The following is a 13,311-nucleotide window of genomic DNA, read 5'->3' as shown; positions in this document are numbered from 1 at the left end:
TATCTGAAGAAATAGTACCATGTGTAAAGCATTTTGTGTACATAAGCATGGATATTTTAGAATCAAGTAGTTTTGTGCATATTGCCAACTGCTAAATTTGTATTTAAAGAAAACTCACCTAAGATTTTTAGATTGCAGCCTCTAAAAAAAAGTTCTTGTAATGGTTTTAACTATAGAATGAACCCCATTGGTGTCTGGGTGGCTCACTGTGCTGCCGTTGCAGTGCCTGCTTGTGATTTTCTCTCTGCTCCTGCTCCACATATTCTCTCTCTCTCTCTCTCTCAAAATAAACTTAAAAAAAAGAATGAACCCCAGGATTTTGTCTTTACAAACTTGGATGTCTGTTTAAGTTAGATTTATAGTGTCTTGTTAATAGTAATTGTTGGAATTAATTAGAGATGAACGTTGAAAAGAATGCAGATATTTTACCCCAAGTGTAGATATCAAAAATCATAGGGGCTCCAGGGTGGCTCAGACAGTTAAGTGTCCAACTTCAGCTCAGGTCATGATCTCACAGTTCATGGGTTCAAGCCCTGCGTTGGACTCTGTGCTGATGACTTAGAGACTGCAGCCTAGTTTGGATTCTTTGTGTCCCTCTCTCTCTGCCCCTCCCCCACTCATGCTCTGTCTCTCTCTCCTCTCTCTGTCTCAAAAATGAATAACATTTTTTAAAAAAAATTTAAAATAATAGAAAGTGCCTTATATATATATATATATATATTTTTTTTTTTTTTTTTTTTTTTTTTCTATACAGATCCTAACAATATGACTGTACTCAATAGGACTTTTCAAGATGAACCACTAATTATGGAGTAAGTATGTGCTTGCTACCGTTTGAATGATTTTAAACTTAAAAACATAAAATTTCTCACATAAGAGACTATTTTGCTACATGGCATTGACACTAAATTCATTCTCCCTTTGAAGGTGATAGAGGCTGGTACTTGATTAAATGATATTTATCTGTCATGATGGAGGGAAAAGAAAAATGAAATTCAGTATTTTGGAAAGAGGAAGAATTTTGTGTTTTTGTTTTTGCTTCAGTAGCTTTGAATATCTTCATTATGGATCTGTGTTGATTATAGCCATGTCATTACTCAAAGAATTAAGGTATCTGTTTCAGGGTAAAACTATTAGTGCTTGATTGATAGTTATGAATGGTATGGGATTTCTTCCAGAAATTTAGACAGATGTCTATATTAAGGAGAAACTTATCCTTTTTTAATTTATTAAAACAATTTTTTTAATATTTTTGAGAGAGAGAGAGCTGAGTGGGGAAGTGCAGAGAGAGGGAGACACAGAATCCAAAGCAGGCTCCAGGCTCTGAGCTGTCAGCACATAGCCTGACACAAGGCTCAAATTCAGGGACCGCAAGACCATGACCTGAGCCAAAGTCCGACGTTCAACCAACTGAGCCACCCAGGCGCCCCAGCTTATCCTTTTTATAAAGCTCTTCCTTAGTGTTATTATTCCTCACAGTACACTCATGTACCAGGATAAATGTAATCCAAATTCCTGTCAGAATTTTTGGTAATGACACAGAGATCATTTCGAGAGCTAAAGTAATGTACAGCCACATTCTTGTTTTCATTGTTGCCTTTCATACAGTTATTAAAATAATAATCATATACCAATAGGTCAGTGACAATCAGAAGTCTGAACTATAAATCCATAAAGACCCTCAGCTTGATTTCATTTATAGTTGTGTATATTTTCATTGTTGTTGCAATAATCAATGGCCAGTATGAATTTTTATACCAGCTGGAAATTACTTTTGTGGGTTATTTCTCCTCAGCCCATCTAAACTAAACAGTTTGGGTCATGATTCTGAAACACGTACTGTTTTCTTACCACTCAAGAATAGGGTAGGTTATGCAGAAACTATAGACAACCCTAAGATTCCACAACAAAAGTTTATTTCTTACATCTTGTGTCTGTCCACTGTGGGTCAGTGGTAGGTTCTGCTCTGTGCCATCACTCAGGGTATATCAGAGGCTCCGTCATCTGTGGAGCTGGACCATCTGAAACACATGTCTCATTGCTACTACCAGCTTAAAGAGGGAGGGCTGGAGGTCCAGTAATAAATAACAAACACTTTGGCCTAGAAATAATACATGTCTGACACTTTTGCTGACATTTTATTGACTATAGCAGAAACTGGTGAGCATTGTGATTTCTACCACACCTCCCAAAGGTTATTTTCCTTTTAAAGCTGGAACATGAGAATTTTATGAAATAGCTGCTTAATGTTTTTAATGTTTTCTTTTCAGCTTCAATGGTGATTTAATTCCTGATGTATTTGGTGTTACAAATGAATCCAGCCAGCCACAGATATTATTGGGAGGGTGAGTAAACATGATTATAACCATGTAATTAATTGTACTTATTGCTGCTACAGGAACTATGTGTCTGTGTAAACTGATTGCTTTAACCATTAGGGAAAAACGTAGCTCATTGGAAATCCATGCTCTTAGAGATTTTTAAAAGGGCATTTGGTCGACATATAAGCTTTCTCACACAGTTTTGGATTTGATCTGCAACTGCTCTCTTTGTAGAGCCAGCTTAATCCATTTATCCTTCTGGAAATTAGAGATACAAACTTTACAGGTCCCAATTTGAATGTTCATTCATTGTTTTTTAGGAAAGATTTAATTTGAACAGAATGGATACCTGCAGTCTTGATTGGATTCTCCACATTAGTCATTTTATCTCTGAGCCTTTTACTGATAAGCCTGTTCCTTCTTCCTTTTATTTGTTCACTGAGCAATCAATAATTGCCCAAGAATGTAAACACTCCTCTGAGCTCTGGAAATTTTTCCAAGTATACTTTATCCTTGACTGACATGTATGCTGGGATTCTCTCACTATCCTTGTGTGCCATTCTTTGGAAAATCTGTTTGGAATTTTGCAATTCAAAGATATAATTCCTCTAGACTTAAAAAGAACTGGCCTCTTAACATTTATAGCAAGATACTTTTCATGAGATCCCTTCAGCTTGGTTAATTTTTTCTGTATCTGATAAGCCAAAAATTTAGTTTAAGAATACGGAACAGGGGCACCTGGGTGGCTCAGTGGGTTAAGCGGCCGACTTCGGCTCAGGTCATGATCTCGCGGTCTGTGAGTTCGAGCCCCGCGTTGGGCTCTGTGCTGACAGCTCAGAGCCTGGAGCCTGTTTCAGATTCTGTGTCTCCCTCTCTCTGACCCTCCCCAGTTCATGCTCTGTCTCTCTCTGTCTCAAAAATAAATAAACGTTAAAAAAAATTAAAAAAAAAAAAAAAAAAAAAAAAAAAAAAAGAATACGGAACACATTTACTTTTTTAACTTTCCAGTGAGTGTGGAGAACTACCTTTATCATTCTGTCTTTCCCAAGTGTTTGGAAATCTAACAAATTTCCTTTCTGTGTTTTGGAAAAGTTGTATATTTTTATATGTACCTTTTGAATTGTGGTTGATAAGCCCATAGATGAGTAAACTGTCAAAATTTAAGGTATTATGAGAAGAAAATGTTACATTTCCTATCACTTTTTCTAAAGGTTTTCTTTTAAAAATTTTTTTTAACGTTTATTTATTTTTGAGACAGAGAGAGACAGAGCATGAACGGGGGAGGGTCAGAGAGAGAGGGGGAGACAGAATCTGAAACAGGCTCCAGGCTCTGAGCGGTCAGCACAGAGCCCAATGCAGGGTTCAAACTCATGGACCGCGAGATCATGACCTGAGCCAAAGTCGGATGCTTAACCGACTGAGCCACCCAGGCGCCCCTTTCTGAAGGTTTTCAATGAAGAATATGGGTGTTTTGATGCTAGGGAGAATGACCTTTGAAGGACTTACTGTGAATCTTGAATGAGAAACCTGTTTTTTCCCCCAAACTTTGAAAAAGTTTGAAGAGAGCCCTGCTCTAGAGACCAATTGGATGGAGATCTTGCTTGGTCTGTTGTGGCCCTGTCTAGGGGAACTGTGTGTGGGTGGGGTTGGAGGAAGGCACAGCCCACCCCTACCATGGCAAGCCCAGCTTATTTGCCTTGGGCTGGGACTATTCAGGAAGTTGTCTTTTTCATTTCCTCTCTTTAAAGGCATACATGTGGGGGGCGCCTGGCTGGCTCAGTCAGAAGAGTGTGCAATTCCAGTGTTGTGAGTTTGATCCCCACATAGGTATAGAGATTACTTAAATAAAAACTTAAAAACACATAAGTAAATAAAGGCATACATGTGATTTAGAACATGATGGTAACTTCTGGCCTGCTTTGTTTCATGGTAATTTCTATTTTAGTCAAAGAAATACTTGGAATACCTTTAATATGTCATTTGATCTTTAGAAATTGAAAATTTTTAACAGCTGTTGTTATTAATTCAGAAAGGAAAGCTAATAATGTCTTTATGGATTTTCTACTTAATCCACAAGGAAACTATTTAGAGTATCATGTGATAGTGTCATGGCTTATTTACTTGTTCTGAATTCTGCATTCATTTTTTCTCTGTCGCTTCCTGAAAAACGATAGCTTTTAAAACTTATTCTACTTGGAGAATTCACTTTCACTTTTATTCACTTTTATTTTTTAGACATTATATTCTGACATACTTTAGTACGCTGGAGTAATATAGTAATATCCTTGTATTTTATGATATTTCTCATTTAAACTTTCATACAGATTAAACAATAATAGCTAACTGTATTATAAGTAACAAGTTTGTATCCAAGATATTTTAATTCCAGTTTAGAGAAAGAAATTATATAACTTGGCAGAAAAGAATTCCTGTCAGTAGCATTTTAGGATAACTATAGCCTGGCAATATCATGATTCAGATAACAGAAAGCTGAATATGTCCCTTTGGGAGCAAGCATTAATGTGTGACTAAAATAAGAAAATTATATTTAGGCCATACCACTTTTACAAATACAGACATATGTACAGGTACATAAGTGAAAAAGCCACAGCATTGACATTTGGGACTTTTCATGTGACCTCTGATTGGAAACCCAATCTTATTTATCAAGAAATCTAACCTAATTTTTGCAACTTAAATATTGTGTTTTATGGGCACAGTAGACCCAAGATTATCTTAAATTTAATTAAATTTTGCCAACACCTTAATTTTGTGGGAAATTTGCAATGATCTTTAAATAGAGTGCTAAATGCTCCCATAGGATTGTGCTGAAAAGCCCACAGCTTGTAACCTGGTTCAGTTAGGAATAAGAATAGGAGATTGCCCACAAGTAAAATTAGCATTACTGATTTGGCTGGAGTAAAAGTACATATGGTCAGTCTAAGAAGACAGTGATAATAGGCAAAAGAATCCCTTTTCATTGGCACAGTGGGGGCTATCTAACAGGGACAGGAAGGATGCTGAATCTACTGAGGTGCCAGAGATAACTGTGTTAAGTGGTCAAAGGTGAGGCTTTGGTTTGTGTCTCAACCCCACTTTATAATGACTTGAAATAGTAGTCATGTGTCATATTACTTAAAAATAACACCTACCCATTAAGTGTTATGGTGGCTTTTGCAATGATGTGAGGTTATGATCAATGAGCATTTTTTATAAAAGGGAGTTTGAAACTGATGTTGCAAAAACATTCAGAATATTAAGTATTGAAGTGAAAACATTTGTACTTGTAATTTTAATCAAAGTCAAATGTAATATTAGTCTTTTCAAATTCTGGGACTCCTGTACTGAGTTCAAACACATTTCTGGGTCAGGCCCAAGTTGTATACTGGGGAATATTAATGTAGGTATGTGATAAATACTTTGCCATACTCTGTTTACTTCACAAGTGATTGCATAAAAATTTTGAATGAATATTAGCGGCACTGAAAGCAGCCTTTTTTTTTTTTTTTTAACGTTTATTTATTTTTGAGACAGAGAGAGACAGAGCATGAACGGGGGAGGGTCAGAGACAGAGGGAGACACATAATCTGAAACAGGCTCCAGGCTCTGAGCTGTCAGCACAGAGCCCGACGCGGGGCTCGAACTCACGGACCGTGAGATCATGACCTGAGCTGAAGTCGGACGCTTAACTGACCAAGCCACCCAGGCGCCCCGAAAGCAGCCATTTTTAACTGTTATGTAGATGAGTAATTTTCCTCCAATGCCAAAAAATATATATATATTTTCTATTTAAATATAGTTAGCTAGTCTCAATCCAAGAGGTATAAATCCCTATTTTTCCATGTAATCTTTTCTCACTTTATACCAATTACTGACTTATTTAATCCCCTTCATTTTTACTGCTGCTCCTTTTGTTGGCTTGCTGATGCATTATGGAAAATATTGCAAATAATTGCCTTTAATGAAATGAAATGATATTGTGTTACAAATCTATTTTTTGAAAAAATATGAAAGTTAAAGATTTATGACACAAAAGGAACCAAATGATCATCAAGGCAGCTTTTAACTTTGTAATTAGCATTAGTATTCATAATCTTGACAATAAAAGCTTGAGATGATTCATATTTTCAGATATGAAAATACTCTTATTCCCCAAGTAGTCTTCACCCCTTCTCACCTTATACACCGTTTATATTTGGAACATTGTTTTTGAATGGAATGTATTAGAACTTGAGAAATTAGTTTAATATTGGTATTTCCTTAGAATCAGTACAACAGTTTTCTAACTTTCCTCTTTTCCTAAAGAAGCTTTTTTATTGGAGATAAATTCATTTATTTTCCCACTGTTTCTCATCTAAATCTTTTTCCTTTCAAAAGCCACAGAAATAGTGAAAAGCTTTATGAGATGACAGAATTTTATATGGTGTGATTATTTCAAATGGCATGTTACTTAAGGATCCCTAATGTTATTTTTCTGGAGTCCCACCAGGAACTTTTTGAAAGAGAGAAAGCAGGGGAGAAGGGGAGAGGGAGAGAGAGAGAAAGAATCTTAAGCAGGCTCCATGTTCAGAGCAGAGCCCAACATACGGCTGAAAATCACGACCTTGGGATCATGACCTGAGCCAAAATCAAGATTGGGGCTTTATTTTCAGAGGCCTTTTCAGGGGTCAAATGACCCACAATTCTCTGGTGATTAATGATACTGCTTTGTTTGAGGTATTGGTTGGCAGTATTGTATGTAAGTGAATTTTTGTTTGTAAATGTATGATTTAAGATGTTTTGGGGTTTGTTTCTTTTTTTATTATTTTTAATTTATATCCAAGTTAGTTAACATATAGTGTAGTGATTTCAGGAATAGAATTTAGTGATACATCACTTACCTGTAACACCCAGTGCCCAACCCAGCAAGTGTCCTCAATGCCCCTTGCCCATTTAGCCCATCCCCCCACCCACCACCCCTCCAGCAACCCTCAGTTTGTTCTCTGTATTTAAGAGTCTCTTACAGTTTTTCTTCCTCCCAGTTTTTGTTATTTTTGCTTCCCTCCCCTTATGTTCATCTCTTCTGTATCTTAAATTCCACATATGAATGAAGTCATAAGATATTTGCCTTTGACTTATTTCGCTTAGCATAATACACTCTAGTTCCATCTATGTTGTTTTAAAAGGCAAGATTTCATTCTTTTTGATCACCAAGTAATATTCCATTACATATATACACATATATATAATGTCACATTTCATATGCAAAGTATATGCATTATGTGTATATGTGATCTATATATGTGTATATACATATATCACCTCTTCTTTATTCATCAATCAGTGAACATCTGGGCCCTTTCCATACTTTGGCTATTGTCAATAGTGCTGCTGTAAATATTGGGGTGCATGTGCCCCTTCAAAACAGCACTCCTGTATCCTTTGGATAAATACCTAGAAATGCAATTGCTGGTTCATAGAATAGTTCTATTTTCAATTTTTTGAAGAGCCTCCACACTGTTTTCCAGAGTGGCTGCACCACTTTGCATTCCCACCAGAAGTGCAAAAGGGTTCCCCTTTCTCCTCATCCTCACCAAAATCTATTGTTGCCCAAGTTGTTAATTTTAGCTGTTCTGACAGGTGTGAGGTGGTATCTCATTGTGGTTTTGATTTGTATTTAACTGATGATGGCTGTTGAGCATCTTTTCATGTGTCTGTTAGTCATCTGGATGTCTTCTTTGGAAAAGTATTTGTTCATGTCTTTTGCCCATTTCTTCACTGGATTATTTGTTTATTAGGTATTGTGATAAGTTCTTTATAGATTTTGGATAGTAACTCTTTATCTAATATTTCATTTGTAAATATCTTCTCCCATTCCATCAGTGGCCTTTTAGTTTTGCTGATTGTTTCCTCTGCCCTGCAGAAGCTTTTTATCTTGATTAGGTCCCAATAGTTTATTTTTTCTTTTGTTTCCCTTGTCTCCTGAGACATGTCAAGTAAGAAGTTGCTGCAGCTGAGGTCAAAGACATTGTTGCCTGTTTTTCCTCTAGGATTTTGATGGCTTCCTGGGTCACATTTAGTTCTTTTCAACCATTTTGAGTTTTTTTGTATGTATGGTGTAAGAAAGTGGTCCAGTTTCATTCTTCTGCATGTCACTGTTCAGTTTTCCCCACACCATTTGCTGGAGAGTCTGTCTTTTTTCCATTGGATATTCTTTCCTGCTTTGTCAAAGATTAATTGTCCATACGTTTGTGGGTCCATTTCTGGGTTCTCTATTCTGTTCCATTGGTCTGTGTGTCTGTTTTTGTGCTAGTACCATACTGTCTTGATGATTACAACTTTGTACTACATCTTGAAATCTGGGATTGTGATGCCTCCAGCTTTGGTATTCTTTTTCAACATTACTTTGGCTATTTGGGGTCTTTTCTAGTTCCATACAAATGTTAGGATTGTATGTTCTAGCTCTGTGAAGAATGCTGGTGTTATTTTGATAGGGATTGCATTGGATGGGTAGATTGCTTTGGGAGCCTTGTAGAATGAGTTTGAAAGTTTTTCTTCCATTTCTATTTTTGGGAACATCTCCAAAAGAATAGGTGTTAACTCTTCTTTAAATGTTTGGTAGAATACCCCTGGAAAGCCATCCGGCCCTGGGCTGTTGTTTGTTGGGACATTGTTGATTACTGATTTAATCCCTTTACCGGTTATAATGGGTCTGTTCAGTTTTTCTCTTTCTTCCTACAGTTTTGGGAGTTTATATGTTTCTAGGAATTTGTCTATTTCTTCTATATTGCCCATTTTATTGGCATATATTTGCTCATAATGTTCCCTTATTATTGTTTGTATTTCTGCAGTGTTGTTTGTTTGTGATCTCTCCTCTTTCATTCATGATTTTATTTGGGTCCTTTCATTTTTCTTTTTGATCATTCTGGCTAGTTGTTTATCAATTTTGTTAATTTTTTCAAAGAATCAGCTCCTGTTCTGGTTTATTTATTTATTTATTTTTATTTTGATATCATTGAGTTCTGCTCCAATCTTTATTATTTCCCATCTTCTGCTGGTTTTGGGCTTTCTTTGCTGTTTTTTTCCATCTCTTTAAGGTGTAGTGATAGATTGTATATTTGAAACCTTTCTTCCTTCTTTAAGAACACCTGGATTGCTATATACTTCCCTCTTATGACTACCTTTGCTACATCCCAGAGTTTTTGGGCTGTCTTGTTTTCATTTTCATTGGCTTCCATGTACTTTTTAATTTCCTCTTTAATTTCTTGGTTAGCCCATTCATTCTTTAGTAGGATGTTCTTTAATCTCCAAGTATTCATGGTCTTTCCAAATTTTTTCTTGTGGTTGATTTTGAGTTTCATAGTGTTGTGGTCTGAAAATATGCAAGGTATGATTTTGATCTTTTTGTACTTGTCAGGGGCTGATTTGTGTCCCAGTATGTGATCTGTTGTGGAGAATATTCCATGTGCATTCGAGAAGAATGTGTATTCTGTTGCTTTAGGATGAAATGTTCTGAATATACCTGTTAAGTCCATCTGGTCCAGGGTATCATTGAAAGCCATTGTTTCCTTGTTGATTTTCTCCTTAGATTATCCGTCCTTTGCTGTAAGTGGGATATTGAAGTCCCCTACTATTGCATTATTATTATCAGTGGGTCTATTTATGTTTGTGATTTAAGAGATTATTCTTAAGGTTTACTCACTTTGCTTTCAGTTAAATCTTACAATTTTTAGATATGTATTTGTAGTAATCATTCAGAAAGATAATCAACTTCTTTTGAGAAAGCATAGTTTTATAGTTTCTGTGCAAATTTTGATAGTAACAAGTCATTATGAATACTGATGATATTTTTAAATGTCGTGGCTTCAGCCTCTTTCCATTAGTATACATCAAAGTTTTGTTTCCTTCTTTGAGGGTAAACTATTTTTATATATCATTATTTCTTGCATATGTATTGAAAAAAGTGCACTTTAAAACAAGCATAGAATACACTAAACTGTATACTTAAAAATGATTGAGATGCTAAATTTGATGTCATGTACATTTCACATAGTAAAAAAAATTGGAAAAAGAAAAACATAGAGAAACTGTGGATACACAGACTTTGAGTAAGATTAGTAATACTATTCTAATTTAGTGTAAAATGAGTCAAAATAGTTTATTATTTCTGAAAATACGGGTTAAATCTCTTTCATTAGATTTCTATTACACTTTTATTTGCTATTCAAAATGCCCTACAAATACATGATTTTTACCAGTATGCAGGCCTAGGCTCTAAGCTGTAGTTCCTGAGTTCCACAATGGTCCTGAGTCAGTTCAGCTGTGCAGTCCTATGCTTCTCTTCAGACTTCCTATCCTGTTGTTGTATCTCCCTGCCCTAGGAACTATAACAACTTGGCATGTCTCCTAGATATAATATTATGATGCATACCGTATGGAGGTAGGAATACTGGGACAAAGTAAGAATATGGCTGAAAAAAATCTCCATATTTTCTCCTACGGGCATGTTATTTCTGTGAGGTCCTTAAGATTTACCTGGTCCATCCCACACCTTTGAGTTCTAACACAGACCCAGAGTGTGTGAATGGCCCATCACATGTTGCCAGGGTAACTTTGTTCTCCAGTGATGCTTCTTGATCCACCTTCCCTAGATTCTGCTCCTCACTGTGCCCCTCCAGGAGAGGCATACCATGGGGTTGCACAGCTTATCTGAGACTTGGGGCTTGGGGTTGGATGAGCAAGGAAGAGAAAAAAGAAAACCTTAAACAGGCCTTTTGGTAACTCTGGGCTTGGCACTTTACCTCACTTGTCTTATATTTTTTTCTCACAGCAGATAATTTGTGTGGCTAAAGAGGCTCTTTCAGGGAGGCTGCTTAAAGAGGCTAATTCAGAGGTGAAGTGACCATTACAAGCTTAGAATATAAAAATAAGTGATAGATCTGGGATTTGAATCTTGGTCTTCCAAATTCTAAAGCCTGTACTCTTGCCTTTATTTCTGTACAGCCATTACCATTGCTGTAGTCACAGAGGGCCTTTGGTGGTGCTCCTACATGGCTGGCTTGGACTTCCTCATAGCATAGTGTCTGTTTTCTAAGAAGGAGCATTCCGAGAGGTGTAGGTAAAAGCTATAGATCTCTTCCAGATCCAGTCCTAGAAGTTAAACAGCATCACTTGTGCTGCATTCTATTAGTCAAAATAGATCAAGGAACTAGCTAAGATTCAAGGGGATTGGAGGATTATAGACTACCTGTATATGTGGGCATGGCAGAATTGAAATAATGTGATCATCTTTAGAAATACAACATAGTAGTCTGTGTGTATTTACTTTACCATAAGTGAAGACCTACCAACAAACATGCAAACAAATCATTTAAGTAAATCACTTTCTAGATCCTCAGGTTCAAAGGTACTCTTACCCAAAATTGATGTGCCTGAGAATGTACCTGTTTCCATTATAACTTTCTCCTCCTTCATATGAGGATGCCATATTCCTTACCCTTCCTAAATTTTACTGATGCATTTCCTGGAGAGTAAAAACCCATAGGGCACCAAACACAGCTATACTAAACTGTTTCCTGTATTTCTGTTTCATGATACCTCTGTCACTTAAGATGAAGCTTGGCTGCAGAAGGGAACATTTTGATCCACAGTGAGATATTCTGAATTCAGATGTGGTAGAATAGTGTTGTGGGAGTAATGACAGTTTTTGTTTTAATGACTTTGCCTCTTCCATTCCATGGCTATTGTCAAAAATCTGTTACTGTTGAGAGAGCCCTGGGAGAGCAAAGCAAAAAGCATCCGTAATAAATACTGAATTCCACAAAGCAGACCTTTCAGCTTTTCTTAGTACTCTGTCCCTAGGATACAACATGAACTGGAAGGAAGGTAGTTTCATCCCAATGTAGTTTTAGATGATGACAGTGATTATGTTATATGTGACTGGAATGTTCTCTTGGACTACCAAACGTATGGATAAAACTTTTACATAATTTCCTTCATATTTGGTATGCATTTTTCTGTCATGTAGCTGAAACCTATTTTATCAAATCATATCAAGAAAATTCCATTTAAAGTCAAGCATCTCATTATGTCTTTTTGGGATGTTTATTATTTTCTTTCTCTTAATAAAAATTAAATTTACATGCTGGCTCCTGAGCCAGGTAATTTTTTGCAGTATATACCTTTCTCATTTATTAAAGTCATAGGAAACATTTCTTCTATCGAAAGAAATGAGAAAAAACAGTGTTGTTTCTCATTTTTATACTCAATTTTTTTTATTTTTTTATATTCAACTTTTATTGAATTATTCCAGACCAGAGGTCAATATTCATGCACATTTAATGAAGAACTAACTTCTTTTACCATGCTTCTTGTATTATAAATTATTTTAGCTATATTGCATTGCTGTGTTAATTGAAAAACAGCGTGTTGCCTTACTGCCTTGTTTTTATTACCTATTTTATAAAAATAGGTCAGTTTTATAAGAACTATATTATTTTAATCTTGACTGCTTATACTTTTCTCAGCTTTTTTAATCATATTCCTTGAAAGATGTGTTAACACACACACACGTGTGTGTGTATATATATATATATATTTTTTTTTTTTTTTTTTTTTAAAGAGAGAAGGGGGGGGTACAGTGAGAGAAAGAGGGAGAGCGGGAGAAATCCAAGAGGGTCAGAGAGAGAAAGAGAAAGAGAGAGGGAAAGGGAAAGGGACGCGGGACTCACCTGACATGGCACTTGTGCTCACCCAACTTGGGCTCGAGTTCACCCGACACGGGCTCAAACTCACAAACTATGAGATCATGACCTGAACCGAAGTCAAATGCTTAAGTGACTGAACCACTCAGACGCCCCCATATGTATTTGAATTGAAAAACTGAAGTCAGACTCTGATGGAAAATGACATTCATTTGGCAGTGAGAACTGGCTTTGCTGATTGGATTATACGGCAGACATTCTCCATAAATAGAATGAATTAATTCAGCAGTTCTAATTTGTTTTTTACT

At 36.2% G+C, this 13,311-nt stretch overlaps 1 protein-coding gene across 1 annotated transcript in view; it reads left to right on the top strand.

Annotated features, from left to right (window-relative positions):
• Window positions 1-13,311, top strand: part of ITFG1 (integrin alpha FG-GAP repeat containing 1) — a 343,424-nt gene that overhangs the window by 9,271 nt on the left and 320,842 nt on the right. Inside the window, exons 4-5 of the mRNA XM_060651941.3 lie at window positions 755-812; window positions 2,271-2,345. Coding sequence (XP_060507924.1) covers window positions 755-812; window positions 2,271-2,345 — 133 coding nt within the window. The remainder of the gene's footprint in view (window positions 1-754; window positions 813-2,270; window positions 2,346-13,311) is intronic.

This window comes from Panthera onca, chromosome E2 (assembly GCF_046562875.1).
Source record: "Panthera onca isolate mPanOnc1 chromosome E2, mPanOnc1 haplotype 2, whole genome shotgun sequence".
Classification (NCBI taxonomy): domain Eukaryota; kingdom Metazoa; phylum Chordata; class Mammalia; order Carnivora; family Felidae; genus Panthera; species Panthera onca.
This window is presented reverse-complemented; position numbering and strand designations above follow the sequence as displayed.